Source organism: Hypanus sabinus, chromosome 3 (genome assembly GCF_030144855.1).
Source record: "Hypanus sabinus isolate sHypSab1 chromosome 3, sHypSab1.hap1, whole genome shotgun sequence".
In the NCBI taxonomy this organism is placed as follows: Eukaryota; Metazoa; Chordata; class Chondrichthyes; order Myliobatiformes; family Dasyatidae; genus Hypanus; species Hypanus sabinus.
Window position 1 is genome coordinate 162119398 of NC_082708.1, and position 21817 is coordinate 162141214.

General features: G+C 41.5%; 1 protein-coding gene across 3 annotated transcripts in view; it reads right to left on the reverse strand.

Annotated features, from left to right (window-relative positions):
- The window catches only part of manba (mannosidase, beta A, lysosomal), a 75155-nt gene that overhangs the window by 40144 nt on the left and 13194 nt on the right, over positions 1-21817 (reverse strand). For all 3 annotated transcript variants that reach the window (XM_059965522.1, XM_059965521.1, XM_059965520.1), the window contains 4 exons: positions 14870-14993; positions 11569-11747; positions 10180-10290; positions 7842-7993 (listed from right to left, as the gene is read on the reverse strand). In XM_059965522.1, the coding sequence (XP_059821505.1) occupies positions 7842-7993; positions 10180-10290; positions 11569-11747; positions 14870-14993 (566 nt within the window). The remainder of the gene's footprint in view (positions 1-7841; positions 7994-10179; positions 10291-11568; positions 11748-14869; positions 14994-21817) is intronic.

Consider the following 21817-nt stretch of genomic DNA (forward strand, 5'->3'; position numbering starts at 1 on the left):
TACTTTATGTACTTTCAGGCAAAGATTCAGGTCTTGCTTGAGGCATGCAACACACATAAAATGTTGGAGGAACTTAGCGTGCCAGGCAGCATTTATGGAAGAGTAAACAATCGATGCTGCAAGCAAAGACTCTTCATCCGGATTTCAGTTTGAAATGTCAACAATTTACTCTTTTCCATAGATGCTGTATGGCCTGCTGAGTTCTTCCAGCATTTTGTGTGTGTTGTTTGGATTTTTAGCATCTGCAGATTTTCTCTCGTATCTGACTTGCCTAAGCTATGATGACATCACAAGTTTCCCCTTTATTGATTGCAGAGCTTGAAGTAGGACTTAAACAATAAGCAAATGACTGTGGTTGTTACTCTGTAACAAAAACGGCAGAAACAGACCAAATGAAAATCAAGTGTAAACAATATAGTGTGGAGTATCTGAAATATGGATTGATACCAGCACCAAGCAACCAAATAAGGCAACAAAACCATCCAAGCTCCTTGAATATTTGAAGAGAATACTTTGATAAAGCAAACAGGAAACACACACAAAAGTGTAAACAATATAGTGTGGAGTATCTGAAATATGGATTGATACCAGCACCAAGCAACCAAATAAGGCAACAAAACCATCCAAGCTCCTTGAATATTTGAAGAGAATACTTTGATAAAGCAAACAGGAAACACACACAAAATGCTGGTGGAACACAGCAGACCCGGCAGCATCTATAGGAAGAAGCTGCATTGTCGACGTTTCAGGCCGAGACCCTTCGTCAGGACTAACTGAAAGAAAAGATAGTAAGAGATTTGAAAGTAGGAGTGGGAGGGGAAAATACAAAATGATAGGAGAAGACCGGAGGGGTTGGGGTGAAACTAAGAGCTGGAAAGGTGTTTGGAAAAAGGGATACAGAGCTAGAGAAGGGAAAAGATCATGGGATGGGAGGCCTAGGGAGAAAGAAAGGGGGAGGGGAGCACCAGAGGAAGATGAAGAACAGGCAGAGTGATGGGCAGAGACAGAACAAAAAGGGGAGGGGGGAAAATAAATAAATCAGAGCTGAGGTAAGAATGGGAGGAGGGGCATTAAAGGAAGTCAGAGAAGTCAATATTCAGGTTGGAGGCTACCCAGACAGAATATAAGGCGTTGTTCCTCCAACCTGAGTGTGGCTTCATCTTGACAGTAGAGGAGGCCATGGATAGACATATCAGAATGGGAATGGGACGTGGAATTAAAATGTGTGGCCACTGGGAGATCGTGCTTTCTCTGGTGGACAGAGTGTAGGTGTTCAGCGAAACGGCCTCTCAGTCTGCGTTAGGCCTCACCAATATATAGGAGGCCACACTGGGAGCACCGGACGCAGTATACCACACTAGCCGACTCACAGGTGAGGTGTCGCCTCACCTGGAAGGACTGTCTGGGGCCCTGAATGATCCTTACGGAAAGCAGAGAGGGGGAGGGAAAGATGTGCTTGGTAGTGGGATCCCATTGGAGGTGGCTGAAATTATGGAGAATTATATGTTGGACCTTGAGGCTGATGGGGTGGTAGGTGAAGACAAGGGTAACTCTATCCCGAGTGGGGTGAGGGCAGATGTGCAGGAAATGGGAGAGATGCGTTTGAGAACAGAGTTGTTGGTGGAAGAAGGGAAGTACCTTTGTTTAAAAAAGGAAGACATCTCCTTCGTCCTGGAATAAAAAGCATCCTGAGAGCAGATGCAGTGGAGATGGAGGAATTGTGGGAAGGGGATGGCATTTTTGCAAGAGACAGGGTGGGAAGAGGAATAGTCCAGGTAGCTGTGAGAGTCTGTAGGCTTATAGTAGATATCAATAGATAAGCCTTCTCCAGAGATGGAGACAGAAAGATCAAGAAAGGGTAGGGAGGTGTCGGAAAAGCAAACAGGAACTTGATTTATTTTCAATCACTTTGTGAAAACTTACAAAAACACAAAACACTTCAAAACATGTTTGGCAGCACTTCACAACAAAACACTGATGATCTGCATGCTTCACACTGCAACTCATTGCTCATTGCTAAATCTGTGAAGTCCCATACAAGTGGAAAAGAACCGATTCTCCCAGCAGCAAGGGATGCATAAGTCCGGTTTCAGGCAATTCAGTTCACACCAGATGACTTCAATAAAATGGCTGAGTGCACTGGATGCAGGAAGGCTAAAGGACTTGATAACATCCCAGCTGTGGTACAGAAGACCTGCACACCAGAACTAGTTGCTCCTCTATTCAATAGTTCCAGTGCGGTTACAACATGTCAATCTATCCAACAAGTACTGTATGTAAATTCAATCCAGTCAATTATCATCCAATTAGTCTATCTCAATCATCAGCAAAATGATGCAAGCTGTTGTCAATAGTATAATCAAGCTGCAAAAAATTAAGAGTACTGATTCACCAATGTACATTTCGGGTTTTACTAGACCACTCAGTTCTAGACTTATCAGCCCACATTCTAACAACGTGCTCAGTACCTTTTTTGCAGTGATTATTTCCTGAATTCCTCCCTGCATTTCAGTATTATAAGCAAATGATAATGATTCTGTTACTCACATTTATGCTTCCTAAATATTAATCTTATATTGTGAAGAGTTCTGGCCACCATAGGACATGCAATTAGGCTAGAAAGGTGCCGAAAATATTCATAAGGGCGTTGCAAGGATTGGAGGACTTGAATTATAAGAAGAGTCATAGATCAATACAACACAGATATAGGCCCTTCAGCCTAATGAGTCCATGCCAACCAAAATGTCCACCCATCTAATCCCAATTTCCTACATTTGGCCCAGAGCCCTCTAAGCTCCGCCCCTGCATGTGCTTATCTTGTGCTTCTTAAATAACACAACTGCATCTGCTTCAACCAGTTCCTCTGGTAACTCATTCTATATACCTACCACCCTCTGCAAGGAGAAACTTTCTCCTCAAGTCTGTTTTAAGTCTTCCACCTCTCACCCTATGCTGTCTAGTTCTGAATGCCTCTACTTAGGCATAAAGACTGCTCCCATCTACCTCATGTATACTCCTCATGATTTTATAAACATCTATAAAGTCAGCTCTCATTCTCCCATGCTTCAAGAAATAAAAACAGAGCCTGGCCAACCTTTCCCTATAACTCAGGGCCTTTAGTCCTGGCAACATCCAATCACAAAACCAGCTGATTCCTCACAATCAGACTCCGGATATTAAAGTGTTAGTAGATCCTGTCCTTTCAGAATTTCTTCTGGAACTTCCACACTAATGATTGAGACAGACTGGCCTACAATTCCTTAACTTGTCCTTGCTAACCTTCTTAAAGAATGGAACATTAACTACCTTCCAGTCCTTGAGAATTTCACAGTGGCTAACAATGAAGCAAATATCACTGCAAAGCCCTCTGCAATTTCTCCTCTAGCCACTCGCAAAGTGCGAGGATGCACTCCATAATACAAGACATATGAGCAGAATTAGGCCATTCAGCCCACTGAGTCTGCTCCACCATTCCATCATGGCTGATCCCAGGTCCCACTCAACCCCATACACTTGCCTTTTCACCATATCCTTTGATGCCCTGAACAATCAGGAAACTATCAATTTTCACTTTAAATATACCCACGGCCTTGTCCTCCACAGCTGTCTATGGCAGATCATTCCAAAGATTCACTAACTCTCTGGCCAAAAAAATCCTCCTACTTCTGTTCTAAAGGGTCACCCTTCAATTTTCAGGCTGTGTCTGCTAATTCTGGACACCCCCTACATAGGGAACATTCTATCCACATCTACCTTATCTAGTCCTTACAACATTCAGTAGGTCTCAATGAGATTCCACCCCCCCCCCCCCCCCCACACATTCTTATAAATTCCGGTGAGTACAGGCCCAAAGCTGCCAAAGGCTCCTCATATGTTAACCCCTTCATTCCCAGAATCATTCTCGTGAAGCTCCTCTGGACTCTCTCCAAAGACAACACATCCTTTCTGAGATAATTTCCTTCTTTACCACAGAGTCAACCAGTAAATTAACCTTCTGGGAGTCTTGCACAAGGCCCCTTAAGTCTCTTTGCACTTTGATGTTTGAATTTTCGCCCTATTTAGATAATAGTCTTCACTTTTGTTCCTTTTACCAAAATGAATAGGCCTCCTTTATTCCCACTCACTGCCTCCTGCCTGTCAGCCATTTCTCTATTCACGCCAGTCTCATTCCTGTAATGCCATGGGATTTTATCTTGTTAAGCAAGATAAATTTATTCATATCCTGGGGATTTATCCACCTAATGTGCTGTATGGCTGCAAATACATCCTCCCTGGTAATATAAATGTCCTCTGAAACATCACCACTTGTTTCCATTATTTCTTGAGCAACCACTATTTTCTCTTCAGTATATACCAAGGAGAACTATTCATTAAAAATCCCACCCATATCCATATTCAACAGCTCAAGACATAGGCTGCCCTCAATGCCCTGCTGATCTCCAAGGGGACCTATTCTCTTCCCTGCAACCCTTTTACACTTCATGTAGCTCTTGGGGTTTTCTTTGATCTTCCCTGCTGGATCCATCAGATACCCATTTTGCTCTTTTGGTTTCTCTTTTAATAGTGTTCTTAATCTTTTCACAGTCAAGCAATTCATCCTCCCCAACCTCCTAAACTCAATGTACGCATCCTTCTTTTTCTGGACCAGAGTCTCAATATCTTGTCAGCCAAAGTTCCCTAATATACCAGGTTTACCCTTCTTCCTAACAAGAAGACGCTGCTCCTGGACTCTTGATAATACTCTTAAAAGCCAACCACTTGCTATTTGTTCCTTTCTCTCTAAACAGAAACTGACCTGTGTTAGATCCTGCCTAGTTCTCCCAAAATTAGCTCTGTTCCAGTTTAGTATCCTAATCCGTGGACCTGTCCTATCCTTTTCCATTACTCTTAATCTAATACAGTTATGGTCACTTGAGTCAAAGTGCTCCCTGACTGCCTCTTTGGTTACCTGCCCTGCCCCATTCCCTAAGAGAAGGTCTGGTATTGTGCCCTCCTGAGCAGGACTCTCATGAAATTTTCCTAGACACATTTCTCATCCTTTCCACAATACTCCAATGCAATCTCATCATTATCCCATGTAATGGCAGTGAGACTTCCTTCCTTGTGGAAATTGACTTCTAATCACACGTTGCACCTGTATGTTGGCCTTCTCAATACCAGTACAATCAGATCCTTTTGAACATTCATAGGACCCAATCTCTCACTATTAAAAAAAACTGCTTTTCTATCTTGTGCAAAGATGATAATTTCATATTTTTCCAAGATGTATTTAATCTAAAGAATTTTGTAAGATGATAACCAGTGTTTGCTAAAGCCTTCTCAGAGATGTAGAGCTACAGAGCCTTTGGATTTTTCTGCCTTTAAGCTCACTAACTTCTCTGGTGTAATTTCATGAACACTTCCTTCCTCATTCCGTTAAACCTCTGGTTCTCTAATATTCCCGGCAAGTTTGAGGCAAAGACAAAGATGAAGTTGTCGCTTTATTCCTCTGCCATTTATTTAGTCCCCATTAGGACCCCTATCTGCCCCTACCAGTCTTCTCCTTTTTACACTCCCGAAGAAGCTCTTAAAGTCCCTTTTTGTGTTTCTTGCCAGTCACCCCCTTGTATTATCTTGTCTTTCTTAATCAATCTTTTAGTCCTCCTTTGCTAAGAGGTCCAAAACAGTTGTTTCCCAGTTGTAGACACACAACATACAAACAGCCCCTTCAGTCCGATTGCCCCATTTACCCAAGCTAATTGCATCTGCCTAATTTAGTCCATATTCCTCTAAACCTTTCTTATATACTTACTTATTCAAATATCATGTAATTGCTGATATTGAACTCATCTCAACTGCTTTCTCTGGCACTTATTCAAAATACTCACCACCCTTTGCATTAAGAAATTTCCCCTCAGGTTCCTATCACCTTAAACCTATGTCTTCAAATTTTAAATACTGCGTGCATTTACCTGATCTACACCCCATAATTAAAACAAATCTATAAGGTCTTTTCTCAGTCTCTTACGTTGCAGGGAATAATGTCATAGCCTGCCCAACTTCCCCTGATAATCCAAGCCCTCGAGTCCTGACAGCATACTCATAAATTTTCTTTGCAATCTAATTTATGGAAGGAGTGCGCCATTTTACAAGGTATCCACCTATCAAGCACCTCCTGACCCATCTGTGGTACGGTCTGCAGATCCCAAACTGCTCCCATGAGCTCACTCAGAACTCACAAGTCTGGAGTGGAAACAAGGAAGGCAAATACGACAATTGATGCAACAAAATAGAGGTCACAGAAAATATAAGAGAGTTGGATTTATCCTCAATGATTGACAAAGGCAGAGATTTTACAGAACAATTACTCAAGCTGCTTGTTGACATCAGGTTCAAAGGAAGCAAGATGTCTTACAGAGCCATCCATGACAGGGGTGAAACCTGCTGGAATTCAACTCTTCTATCCCTCATCGTCCCAGACATGCACTCTTTCCATTGCTATCATTAGGGAGAGGGGGTGCAGGAACCTGAAGATCCACACCCAACAGTTCGGGAACAATCTTCAAGCATCAGATTTCTAAGCCACCGATAAACCCTTGACCACTACTTTGTTATTCCTTTTAATTTGCACTATTTTAGTTTATAATTCACAGTATTTTTTGTTTTTGTACTGTAGTGCAGCTGCAAAACAACAAATTTCATGTCAAGTATCTCAATGATAATGAGACTTTATAAAGTATTGGTCAGATCACACTTGGAGGATTATGAGCAATGTAGCTGCGACTCAAACAAACCAAACCCACGTACAGACTAAGCAGGGGTGGGAGAGCAGTTAATCCTGCATGATGTGAGGGTCTTTTAATAGACTTTTGGATAGGTAATGCAGCATAGAAAAATAGAAGGCTATAGGTAAGCCTAGTAATTTCTAAGGTAGGGACGTGTTCGGCACAACTTTGTGGGCCAAAGGGCCTGTATGGTGCTGTAGGTTTTCTATGTTTCTATGTACAGGGTCCTCAGGACTCAAACCATCTGGTTCAAGAACAATTACCACCCCTCAACCATCACGCTCTTGAACAAAAGGAAATAACTACACTTGTGTAAGGATTCTTTTATCTTATCTCATGCTCATTATTTATTGCTATTCATTTATATCCACATTTGTATAGTTTGCTGTCCATTGATCATGTTTACAGTTACTGTTCTATAGATTTGCTAAGTATGCCTGCAGGAAAAAGAATCTCAGGGTTGTATCTGGTGATATGCATGTACTCTGAAAATAAATTTTACTTTGAACTTTTGGCAGTAATAAGAAGAGTAGAACATATTGAAAATTAAATACTTAAAAATGTATTTGATCCAACTAAAAAACTAAAAACATTGGCTCCTCTAGAAATCTATCCCTTTGCTGAAATGCCAAAGCCCTAATGTTTACAATGCATTGAGCCTGGTTATTTGATCCATGGCCTGATTTTTAAATCGCACAGAGCCTAGTTAACTGAGCCATGCCCAACAGAACCCTACCTCAGTCTGTGCGTGCTGCATCCTCAGGGATCAACATGATTTTAGAGCTTTTATGACCATAGGTTTCTTTCTTTAATTACTTCCATTAACCCATCAACCAGATGGCCTCATTTATAGTTTATTCCCAGAACAACCCTGGTCTAAACCCCTGTTGTCCCATCTGTACATTGATGCAGCTTGATACTAATTTTCTCTATTCCAGTTCTGACGAAGGGCCTTTAACCTAAAATGTTAATTGTTTCTCTTTCCACACACATTGCCCAACCTACTGACCTTGCTACATTTATTTAAATTAGCAATGTTACAGTTAATATTCACCTTGAAATTTTTTAAAAACTTACACATTAAATGTCACTCTGTCCAAAAATGCATCTGCAGGAATCCAGTTCGAACCTTTGATGAATATAGGGAGCCCATTGATTTTAAAATAGAAGCTTAAACCAGGAGATCCTGGTACAGGTTCTTGAATCAGCTCTACAGTCCTAAAATAGACCTGGAGAAAACACATTGAAAAGTCTCAACTGGTTCAAAAACGGAATACAATTATCAATTTGATAACTGTTATAGAACATAACGTGATTTCAAACTAGTTCTTTACAAGATTTAGAAGACTGATTCATGAATCCCCCACAGCCAAGTTAAAGTTCAAATCCCAACCATGTCGCTGCAACAGGATTATCTTCTACTGATTCACACAAAGATGTTAAAAGCAGGCAGGTTAATGTATAATTTGGTTGAAAGATCAATTAGCAAATTTGAAATAAGATGTGTAAGATTGAGAAGGAAGTACACAAAATATATTACAATCAAAGAACAGTGGAACTGACAGCTTGAAATGGTGTTGTAAAAGCCCACGTTATACTTCAAAGCTACCTGGGAGAACTTGGAGCTGTGATCTGTTGGACAATGTATCCAGGTGAGGATCAATGGGACAAGACGGCAATACAGTTTGCCATGGAGTAGATGAGCTGAAGGGCCTGTTTTAGTTTTGTAGTGTCAATAGTCAATAAGCTTCATTTATGTTTTGGACTGGTGAGTTATGGTGACTTATAGTTGGGACTACCAAGCACAAACCTAAATTGCTGAGTATTTAATTGGCATACACCCTTTCTACACTTGGTACTCCTAATTATGTCACCAAAACTCACTTGTCCAAAACATAAAACAAGATTATTGATTATTGACACTGACAATCAACACTGGCACACCTCAAGGGTGTGTGCTTAGCCCACAGCTCTACTCCCTCTACACCCACAACAGTATGGCTAGGCACAGCCCAAGCGCCATCTACACATTTGCTGATGACACAACTATTGTTGGCAGATTTTCAGATGGTGACAAGGAGTACAGGAGCGAGATACATCAGCTGGTTGAGTGGTGTCACAATAAACAACCTCATACACAATGTCAGTAAGACCAAGGAATTGATTGTGGACTTCAGGAAGGGTAAGTTTAGGGAACGTACACTGATCCTAATCGATATACATATTTCTTACTATAATTTATAGTTTTTTATTATGTACAGTGGATTCCAGGTAATTGGACCATTGGTTAATTGGGGCAGCCAATATATTTGGGACAACTCTTAAAGAACAAAATCTACATCAAGAAAATAGCCCGGGTCCCTTTGTTTATTTAGGGCACTATGCTACTTAACTGGGACAGGAGACTGTTGCCGTACAGTTTCTAATTAGCGCCAGTTGTGTTGTATTTGCCTAGACAATACACTGTGCTTAGAGCAATCAGTTTTTTTTAAATAGCGTCAGTTGTGTCAAAAAGAAGTGATTTTTTGTCACTGATAGTTGGCGAGAAATAAGCAGTCAGACAACTTGGAACTGTTTTATTCACTGCAGTTTCAAGCATTCAGGCTTGGAGATGCCAGAAACAGCCAGGAGTGAAAATAAAAACAAAACAATTTCACTACTTCAACAAGTTAGGAATTATGAAGAATTTCAAGGTATCGACTATAATCTTGAATGTTGCAATGAAGATGAAAATTTGGAGGATCTAATTGTCAAAAGAACTGTATGAGGACAGTCCATTATTTGCATTAGGTATCTGAGCTGATTTTATTCATTTACAGTCAATCACAAGAACATGGCAGATGAATACCTGCATCAAAAACTATTAGGAACTAATACACAGTCTTATGGTACTGTAGAGGAATTAGTAGTGTTCTAACTTGCTTTGTATTTCATTTAAAAACATAAATTTGTACTGTACTCAGTTGAACAGTAGTTTATGATTTTTATACCTTTGAACTATTTCCATGAAACTTCAACAAATTGGGGCAGCTGCTTAACTGGGCAAAAATATACTGGTCTTGATGTGAAACAATTAAATGGAATCCACTGTATTGCAATGTAATGCTGCCCCAAAACAACAAAGTTCACAACATATCTCAGTGATATTAAACCTGATTCTGATTTTGCCTTGGTTATGTCCTAGACTTTAACTGTTGAGAGTGTTACAGTCGAGAGTTTGATTTGGGAATTACTTCTTTTCCTATTTCAGAAAATGAAATCAAAATGTCAAAACTGATTTATTGATTGATGACCAAAGTATTGTACTTTAAAATGTGTTCACCCAGAGAAAGATTATATTCATCAAAAGCTTTCACAAAACCTCACCCAACAGACTATGAAGAATTTTACAAATATTCAAATAACATTAGCTGACCATGATGGACTTTTCAATGTGATACTCTCCTGCGACAGTGACAGTTACAGTCATGTTGTAACCAGTCTGATTGCCATATCCATGGGGCCACCAAGGATGAATAGTTGCATTCTGGAAAAAAAGGTGAGTGTGGAGAGATTATAACTTTATGCATCTACGCATTCTAATCAAGAATGATGCGCACAACCACAGTAATAAATCTGACATTGTGACCAGACTTCAGCAAGAAGGAATAGTGTCTGTGTTTGCTTTGACCACTCCTGACACAAAGCTGGTATTTCATGCTGGGTGTTTGTTTGTGCTCAATTCATCAGGACAAAGAAACTCAGTATTCAGTCCATCTGCTCAAACTAGCCTCTGTGCCCCCACACATGCCTCCTTCTACCCTTGCTAGTGTCCCCTTTCCCTCTCAATGGTTTATCCAGCTTTCTAGTGACGGGTTGTTGCCATATTGATCCTACCAACAGCTTCATGCCTGAGACTCCACAGTGCTACAGCCAGTGTGATAATGTAAGCATTATGAAAGAAAATAAGGAATTGTTGACATACAAGTAATTCACAGTAGAACAGGATCTGCTGGTGATGTTGGCAAGTCTCTCTTCCTTATTCAGTAAAAACATAACGTGAACCTTTTGGTTATTCTGATGTACAGACATTACAAACAATGCTATAGACTATATACACACTTCAACCCTCCAACAATCTGGATGACAGCTATTGCCTTGGCACTTGAAGGCATGAGATACAATCATCACTGAAACAGTCAGCACTGTGACAGAAAATCAGCCTGCAGCTCAAGAAATAGCCATAGATTCATTTTCAAGAGGCAGTGGCTCAAAAAGATAGCATCCATCATGAAGGAACCTCAGCACCCAGGAAATGGCCCCTTCTTCTAGTAGAGAAGCTTGAAAACTCAACAGTTAGGGGACTGTTTCTTCTCCTCAACCATCATATTCCTGATTGTCCCATGCATCCATAAACAGTACCTTGCTTTATTTTTGCACTGTTTGTTTTGTACATAATTTATATTAATTTTTATGGCTTTGAGCTGTACTGCTGCCGCAAAACAACAGATTTCACATTGTATGAGTCAGTGGTATTAAATCTGATTCTGATACAGAGGAACAAAGAGAAAGAATCATTACTACCCTAAAGCCATCTAGGTGCTGCAGCTGATCAATATGATAGTCACCAGCCTCAGTTCTAAATAAAGGATCCCCAATGAACAGTGAACATAGATTCCAACGATGGGCACCAGTTGCAAATTCTGAAATGTTGAAGCCGACGGCATACCACTGCCATTTCACTATTGCTAATCTTCACAGGGTAATACTGTGATCTAATAAGGTTCATTTTCCCAAATCATGTATCCAATAATAAACATCTTACCTGATTAATGTACAGTCTGACTTTACTGCTGCTCTCTTTTCCCTTCCCAAGAAGTATTTTGTAAATTTGATGTGTGTGTAGAGAGGGAATGTTGGCAGTCAATTCACCTTCAACCGGCATTGAGGAAACAATATCATAAAAGCTCTCTATTTCCACAGACCACTTCTGTTTTGTCTTATCTGTAGATGGAAACAAATACATTTCTTTATACTGGCGAATTTGGCTACTTTGGTAACAATTCAACAATATTTATTCATGAAAAAGCTCATTTTGTGATTAGTCATTTTCCATTGTACTGGAACCTAGGCCCAAACTCGGTAAAATCAGGAGTGAGCACTTCCAGTTCTTGAACCAATCTGTACAACCCTAATCACTACGTCAATATAGCAACAATATCACCACTTTGCACTACAATGGAGTTTATTTTTTGTTCCAATTCTCTTCTTTCTTGCAAAAATTGTGTATAGTTTTTATTTCTATTGTGAATGCTGTGTTTCTCATGCTAGGTGATGCTGCTGCAAGGAAATTTTTCACTGCAACTATGTTGTAATCTTGAATACTGTATTAAAAGACCTAGATAGAATAGGTGTGGAGAGGATGTTTCCTATAGTGGGGGAGTCTAGGACCAGAGGGCATAGCAACAAATACTAAGACATCCCTTTAGAGCAAATGTAAGGAAGAGTTTCTTTAACCAGGTGGTGCTGCTTTGTGGAATTCATTGCCACAGACAGCTGTGGAAGCACTTGAGTATATTTAAAGTAGAGGCTGATAGGTTCTTGATTAGTAAGGGCATCAAAGGTCATGGGGAAAAGGCAGGAGAATGGGGTTGAGAGGGAGAATAAATCAGCCATGATGGAATGGTGGAGCAGACTCCATGAGCTGACTGGTCACATTATGCTTCCTTATCTGTCTGTGAATTCACGTGACAATAAGCTTTGACTTTGACTGTCAAAGTTTCTGCTTCCACTACCACAAGGAAGAGTTTCAAAGATTTGTGAAGGAAATAATTTTGCCCAGCTCCAAATGGGCATTTAACCATAAACCTTTGTTCTAAGACCTGTCATAATAAGAACCATCATCTCTCCATCCATGTCACGCCCCCTCAGGATCGTACAGTATCAGACCTGACATCTCACAATAAGTGCTAGCCTACACAACATAGTTCTACAATCTGTGCTAAGCACATGCAGCATGTTACAGAATTCACTATCAAATGAATTGATTCAAAGATCTGCAGTCCTTTCACATTCAGTTGTGAGCAACAGACAAAGTGCTAGAGCAGGGGTGGGCAAACTTTTTGACTTGAGGGCCACAAAGGGTTCTAAAATTTGACAGGGGGGCCGGACCAGGAGCAGATGGACGAAGTGTTTTGGTAATACACCTCATAAGAGAAAATAAAATATCATGGGATATGTAGAAAACATGTGCTTTAATTTCAATTGAAAATGAACAAATGCATTACAACAAAATATCTGCCTTTGAAGTCCCATGGTATTTAGCTATTTATTGAAATGACTTTTAAAACACTGAAAATTAAATGAATAAAATACAGCTTTTTTTAATAGTAACAGTTATTATTTTAAAGCACTGAAAATTCTGTTATCCTTCAAGATATTATCATCATCACTCTCCTCCTGCCTGCCTTTATTTCAAAAACGGTAGGAGATGCAGGTCTACTTGTCCTGCTCCTTCTTATTCAATTGTCCCCTGTGCCAAAACTCAACAACGACCCGCACAAAGACAGAACAGTGACAGCGCGCCAGTATGCGGAGCGCGTTGTTTGATCTGGAGCGCATTTTTTATTTTGAGAACGTACGTGCACCTGCGCACTACTCATGTCCATCACTTAACAGAAATGACATGTAACATGTAAGGCTTATTGAAAAAAATATTTTCAAATGCATTTTTTACATAACACAACGAAGAAACTTATTTTTAATTTCAGTGGGAACAGTGTTGTTGGTCTCCCTTTTTAGCCAGCGCATCAAAGTCTGGATTTAGTTTTGTTGTGGCGATTCTCAGGATGGATCTGAGGTGTTGGTCAGTTAACTTGGATCTGTGGCTGGCTTTGTTGATGTTCATGACGCTGAACGCCTGTTCACACAAATAGGTCGAGCCGAACAAAGAGTAAAGCGCAAATGTGGAGTAATACGCTGCACCTCAACAAAGGTCAATGTGTAGCGGTGTTCTACATGCAGCGCTAAAATTACGACACAGAGTCGGTAACTGCAGTCGAAGAGAAAAACTTTATTCGAAATCCCCAGCCTCACTTTTAAGCCTCCCTCAACCTGCCCCCCTGCGCAGAGGCTCCAAAGCTCTGTGCTCACAAATCCCCGCAGGCTATCTCCCTTAGCCGGAACGCTGGCTAATTGTGAGCCGGTTCGGATGTGCCAGGAAATGGGTCGCCACAAATGTATATAGAGTGCGTCATCTATTGGGAAAATGCCAGAATTGTGGGGAAAAAACATTAACAAGGTTTATTAATATAATTTCATCAAGTTCTGCAGGCCGGATTAAAAAGCTTAATGGGCCGCATATGGAGTTTGCCCATGCCTGTGCTAGAGGAACACAGCAGGTCAGGCAGCATCTATGGAGGGAAATGGACAGTAGGGGTTTCGTATACAGGTCAAGAACCTTCATCAGGGTTGAAAACAAAGAGGGGCAAGAGCTGACAGGTGGATCCATGGGGTGGGGGTGGTGATAGGCAGGTGGGGTATGTGGGGGAGAGTGGGAATGATATAAGATGCTGGGAGAGGATAGATGGAAATAACAAGCAGCTGAAGAAGATGAAACTGGTAGGGGAGGAAGGTGGAGAGGAGAACCAGTGGTAGGAATGTGTGGGTGGTAAAGAGAGGGAGAAGGCGGGGGAGAGGGCATAGAGATAGTGTGATAGAGTTGGTGAGACAAGGAGAATAAAAGAGGAAAGGACAAACTACAGTGGTTACACTATCCAGTTGCGAATAGCGATGAAAAATTAAGCAGCAAAGAAGAAGAAAATACAGTGTTGCACACAGGCAGATGAATCTAAAAAACATGGTTACCAACAACACATCAGGGCATTAGTCGGCCAGGATCTCAAACAGCTCTCCCAATTTAGATGCCAGTCTCCAGATGTTCATGAGTTGGATTCTGTAAGGCCAGCTGGGCATGCCATCTTTGCCATAGTAAGTCAAAGGCCTTGGAGGCTCTCGGGCTTAATTATTTTTTGCTATTCAGTAATTTGGAACAACTAAATAGCTTAAATAAACTCAAACAGAAAAACTGGCTTCAAACCTCATTCAGAAACTGGCAATACCCATACCATAAACAGAGGTTGCCGTGAGATACGTCAAGTGGCAGATGTTGTAAGCCTCAATCCGTATATCTTTCCAAATGCCTTGTGTAGGGAAGGACGGGCCCCAGTCCCAGCTGAAAGAGCACTGTTCCTGAGGATGATGCAGAAATATGCAACATAAATCATCAGCATTCACTCACTGCATTTCCTTGCTCCATTCATATTCATCCAGTGTACATCCATTACACAGCCAACAGCACGGGCTCAGGCCATTCAAACTTTAAACTTCTTAAGCATTTGTTGGTTAAAATGAGAAGGAAAAACCAGACTATGCTTTAGTCACTTGTTAGAGAACAGAGGGAAGTGTTTACATATTTATGAGTTACTTTATACATAAACCAGATTATGTGGTTAAAATGCTGTAGTGTATTCTGAGCTGCTCAGCACTACATTATCACAGTTCACAGGATGTGGTACTGACTCCGTCTGGGCCTGTTTCAAAGACTCAGTTAATACACTGAATCCATCACTCCAATCCCAAACATTGTCCAAGCTCAGGCTGCTGACCGGCAGGCGCACTATTGGCATACAACCATAAGACAGAGGAGCAGAATCCATCGAATCTGCTCAGCAATTACATCATGGCTGATTTATTATTCCTCTCAATCCCATTCTCCTGCATTCTCCCTGTAACCTTTGATGCCCTCACTAATCAAGAACCTTTCAACCTGGCTTTAAATACACCCAATATCTTGGGCTCCACAGTCATCTGGGGCTGTGAATTCCACAGATTCCTCAGCTCTAGCTAAAGAAGTTCCTCCTCATCTGTCCTAAATGGATATCTCTCTATTCTGAGGCTGTGCTCTTTGGTCCTACACTCCCCAACTACAGGAAACATCCTTTCCATGTCCACTCTTTCTAAGCCTGTCAATATTCCATAGGTTTCAATGGGATACCCTTCATTCTTCTAAACTCCAGCAAGTACAGGCCCAGAACCATGAAACGCTCCTCATACTTTAACCCTTTTAATCCCAGGATCATTCTTGTGAACCTCTTCTGGACCCATTCCAATGCCACTAAGTCCTTTCTTAGATAAGAGGCCCAAAACTGTTCACAATACTCCAAACACAGTCTGACCAATCAGCATTACATTCTTCCTTTTTATAATCTAGTCCTCTTGAAATTAATGCTAACATTGCATTTGTCTTCCTTACCACTGACTCAACCTGCAAGTTAACCTTTAGGGAAACCTGCACAAATTCAAAGTAAGTTTATTATCAAAGTACATATATGTCACCACATACAACCCTAAGATTTGCTTTCTTGCAAACATATTCAGTAAATCCAAGAAGCATATTATAATCAAAGAAAGACTGAACCTACCAGGATGGACAAACAATCAATGTGCAAAACTGTGCAAATACAAAAGGAAAAAAAATAATAAAAACTAAATATTGAGAACATGAGATGAAAAGTCCTTGAAAGTGAGTCCATAGGTTGTGGGAACAGTTCAGTGATGGGGCAAGTGAAGTTATCCCCACTGGTTCTGAATATATAACTCAGGTGGATAGTTCAGTTCAGTGATGCTGCTTTGAAACCATGTTCACATGAAGATCCTAAAGTACTATTTGAAAGGTGGTCCGGTCAAATGTTTCTCAACCCTCAAAAATTTTCTAAACAGTAAAAGAGCTGTATTAACGTTAAAAAGTTGGATTTCAAAGATATAACAGTGGCCATGTTTCAGAAACTAACGAAGTGTGAATTTTTTTGGGATGCTTCTGTGGGAAGTGACAAGACACCATATAAATAGCAACACACACAAAATGCTGGAGGAACTCAGCAACTCAGGCAGCATCTATGGAGTGGAATAAATAGACAACATCTTGGGCAGAGACCCTTCGTTGGGTCCTGTGTATTATACTCCTGACCAGCCTGTCCAGCTGAGTTCCTCCAGCATTTTGTGAGTGTTGCTCAAGATTTCTAGCATCTGCAGAATTTCTTGTGCAATATAAATAGAAAGTATTTGACACACTGAGTGGCTCTAACAGCTACTTTAAACCAGTGACACGGAATCATTCCAAACATAACCTCAGACCATATATTCAAGATCATATTGCCTGTCACAGAAATACTTCTGATTTTTTCCAGGGAACTAGAAGGGCTTTTATATGTAGCTGAGAAAGAATTTCCCATCCCCCTACAAGAACTTCAAGCTCTGCCTCTATAAATAAGCCTATCATTAGTACTACTGCCTTCAGGAACCACCGACCAGTAAACCTCCACAGTGGGAAAGAATTGCTCAGGTTGTAAAACAAACTCTGTCGATTTCAGAGCTCAGTTCACAAGGAGCCTGCAGCATTCGGAGTGCTCCAAATGGTCCAATCCACTGTCTGGCACAAATAAAATGCTCCTCACATTAGCTTATGCTGCACCTTATATTGAGAAGTTCACTGGATTTCTTTAACATACAGTACTGTGCAAAAGTCTTGGGCACATATATATGTGGCGGCCTGGTTGCGTAGTGGTAAGCAAAACACTTTACAATACAGGTGACCGGGGTTCAATTCCCTCTGCTGCCTGTACATTCTCCCCATGACCATGCAAATTTCTTCTGGGTGCTCCAGTTTCCACCCACAGTCCAAAGATGTACCTGCTGGTAGGTTAATTGTTCACTGTAAAATGTCCCGTGATTAGCATAGGATTAAGTCGGGAGATTGCTGGGGGAGTGCAGTTCAAAGGGCTGGAAGGGCCTATTCCTCACTTATTTTAACAAAATCATAAATAAAGACTTTTGCACAGTACCGTAGCCACTAAAAAAAATATCATGAGCTAGGTGAGTAATGATAAACCTGATTCTGATATGGGTCTCTATTGTGGGCTGAGAGTGGAAAGGGAACAGGGAGAGGGGAATCATGGTTGGGAAAAGGGGAAGGGAGAGGGGAGGGAACAATAAGCACCAGAGAGACATTCTGTAATGATAAATAAACCAATTGTTTGGAATCAAATTACCTTGCCTGGTGTCCCAGAATTGGGTGTGTCTGTTCACACCACCCACCGACCTTGACACTCCTTCTCTGCCACCTATCCCACACCCCTTCCAAGGCACTCCACCCTTGCCATTCCCAACATCTTTTACTCCTGCCAAATTTACAAACTTGCTCTCTGCTTCACGTTGACGAAGATAATACTGTTCAAAAGCCTAGCACCCTAGCTTTCAACAGTATATATGTCTAAGACTTTAGCACAATACTGCAGTTAAAGACTATTGGCCCTTATCACTGTCATGAAGCCACTCAGTAGTATCAATTCAGCAGTAAATATCAATCCCTGCCAATATAGTCAGCATAGCTTTGTCAAGGGCAGGTTGTGCCTTAGGAGCCTGATTGAATTCTTAGAGGATTTATAAAAACACATTGCTGAAGGTAGAGCAGTGGATGTAGTGAATATAGATTTCAGTAAGACATTTGATAAGGTTCCCCATGCAAGGCTCATTAAGAAAGTAAGAAATGCAAGGAGACCTGGCTTTGTGGATGCAGAATTGCTTTCCCAAAGAAGGCAAAAGGTGATTGTTCTTATTCTGCCTGGAGGTCGCCCACCAGTGCTGTTCTGCAGAGATCTGTTCTGGGACCCCTCCTCTTCATGATTTTTATAAATGACTTGGTTGAAGAAGTACAAGGGTGGTTTAGTAAGTTTGCTGATGACAGAAAGGTTGAGGGGTGTTGTGGATAGTCTGGAGGGTTGTCAGAGGTTACAGCTGGACATTGTTGGGATGCGGAACTGGGCGGAGAAGTGGCAGATGTAGTTCAACCCTAATAAGTGTGAAGTGGTTCATTTTGGAAGGTCAAATTTGAAGGCAGAATATAATATTAATGATAAGACTCTTGGCAATGTGGAGGATCAGAGAGATCTTGGGGTCTGTGTCCACAGGACACTCAAAGCTGCTGCACAGGATGACTGTGTTGTTAAGAAGGCATATGGTGTGTTGGCATTCATCAACTGTGGGATAAAGTTCAAGAGCTGTGAGGCAATGTTACAGTTATCTACAAGTTGGTTCGACCCCACTTGGATACTGTGTTCCGTTCTGGTCACCTCACGACAGGAAGGATGTGGATATTATAGAAAGAGGGCAGAGGAGATTTACAAGGATGTTACCTGGATTGGAGAGCATGCCTTATGAAAATAGGTTGAGTGAACTTGGCCTTTTCTCCTCGGAATAACAGAAGATGAGATGTGCTTTGATAGAGGTGTATAAGATGATGAGAGGCATTGATCATGTGGATAGCCAGAGGCTTTTTCCAGGGCTGAAATGGCTAACACGAGGGGGCACAGTTTTAAGGTGCTTGGAAGTAGGTACAGAGGTGATGTCACAGGTAAGTTTTTCACACAGAGAGTGGTGGGTGTGTGGAATGCACTGCCGGCAACAGTGATGGAGACAGATACAATAGGGTCTTTTAAGAGCCTCTTAGAGGGCTATATGGTAGAGAGATTCTAGCTAGTTTCTAGGGTAGGTTACATTGTCAGCACAACATTGTGGGATGAAGGGCCTGTAAATGTGCTCTATATGTCTACGTTCTATGTTATAATACTTTGGTATCCTACATAGTCTTTGCATAGACACTTAAATGCAAACCTTCCATTGCATGAACGATTAAAACAATATTTTGGCAGCAGATCAGTAAACAGCCTTTGTAAATAGTTTAAAATAGATGATCTAACTTTAGAATTAGACAGCTGTCTTTCATGATATCTTCTCAGTTCCAATCCCTTGCTTTGCTATTTCCCTTTAAAATCATTTAATTTATATCTTTACAATTTCAGGTCGGCATAAGCGTGATTCACAGCAAGCACATCAATACCTATTAAAAAGTATTCTTTCGTCTGTCAAAACATCTACAAAATGTTAGAGAAAAATGACAAGCCCCATTGTCAGTTTCCACATCCAAGGAGTTTCAGCACAGTAAAAGAGAATGCAGATGCCAGAATGTGGAGTAACAATTTGGACGCTCTGTTGCTTAAGGCACAATGAAGGGTACATGGCAAATATTTAAGATGTATTGAGGTGCCACGTGTAAATACCTGAGCCAACATTGAAGAGTGGAAATCTTGCTGTAGAAATTTTGATTCTGTGTTTGAATAGGCTATAATTTCTAGGTTATTAAAACTATTACCATTTCATTTTAGCCAAGCCCCGGTAAAAAATGAAAGGCAGATAAAAGAAGTCAACTAATGTTAAGAACAAAGATTTCAGTTACCTACAGTAAGAACATAAGAGATAGCCATAAGAACATAGGAGCAGTAGCCACTTCAGCCCTTCAGCTGGTCCATCATTCAACAAGATCGCAGCTGATTTTCTCCAGCACTATACCCATTTTCTCTTGTTTATGCAGATGTTGGAAATCCAAGCAACATGCACAAAATGCTGGAGAAAAAGCAGGCCAGGCAGTATCTATGGATAAATGTGCAGTCAACATTTTGGGCCAAAACCCTTCAGCAGGACTGGGGAAAAAAATGAGGAATAGATTTTAAAAGGTGGGGGAGGAGAGGGAGAAACACAAGGTGATAGGTGAAACCAGGGAGGGGAGGGATAAAGTAAAAGAGCTGGGAAGTTCATTGGTGAAAGAGATACTGGACTGGAGAAGGAGGTATCTAATAGGAGAAGACAGAAGACCCTGGAAGAAGGGGGGGGGGAGAAGGAGCACCAGAGGAAGGCGATGGGTAGGGAAGGAGATAAGGTGAGAGAGAAAATGGGGAATGGTGAAGGAGAGGGGTGGTGGGGGGGGAATTACCAGAAGTTTGAGAAATCAGTGTTCCTACCATAAGGTTGGAGGCTACCGAGACAAAACATAAGGTGTTGTCTCTTCCAACCTGAGTGTGGACTCACTTCGACAGTAAAGGAAGCCATGGATTGACATATCAGAATAGGAATAGGAAGTGGATTTAAAATGGGTGGCCACTGTGAGATCCTGCTTTTTCTGGTGTACAGAGCATAGAAGCTTGGCGAAACGTCGGGCATTACCAATTTACAGGGGGCCACACCAGAGCACTTGTTCCGCTTGCAAAGATAAGTATCAGAAGGGAGATCAGTGGGGAAGGACGAATGGACAAGGGAGTCACGTAGGAGGCGATCCCTGTGGAAAGCAGATAGTGGGGGGGGGGGGTGCAGAAAGACATACTTGGTGCTGGTATCCCATTGGAGATAGCAGAAGTTCTGTTGAAGTAGGAAAATTGGGGACAGTAGCCAGTGTAGGCTTGAAAGATAGACTGTTCCACGTAGCCACTCTCCTCCATCTAGCGAAACTCCGGAACTTCTGCCATCTCCAATGGGATCCCACCACCAAGCACATCTTTCCCTCCCCTACCTTTCTGCTTTCCGCAGGGATCACTCCCTATGCGACTCCTTTGTCCATTCATCCCTTGCCACTGATCTCCCTCCTGGAACTTATCCTTGCAAGCGGAATAAGTACTACACTTGCCCCTACACTTACTCCCTCACCACCATTCAGAGTCCCAAATAGTCCTTCCAGGTGAGGCGACACTTCACCTCAGAGTCTGTTGGGGTCATATACCGTGTCTGGTGCTCCCAGTACCAGTAGCCTCCTGTATATCGGTGAGACCCCACATAGATTGAGAGACCGCTTTGCCAAGCACCTACACTCTGTCCGCCAGAAGTGGGATCTCCCAGTGACCACCCATTTTAATTCCACATCCTATTCCCATTCCAATATGTGAATCCATGGACTTCTCTACTGTCAAGATGAGGCCACACTCAAGTCAGAGGAACAACATCTTATATTCCATCTGGGTAGCCTCCAGCCCAATGATATGAGCATCAACTTCTTGAACTTCTGGTAATGCCACCACCCCCACCCCATCTCCTTTTCCCTCTCTCACCTTATCTCCTTGCCTGCCCATCGCCTCTCTCTGGTGCTCCTCCCTCCCTTTTCTTTCTTCCATGGGCTTCTGTCTTCTCATATC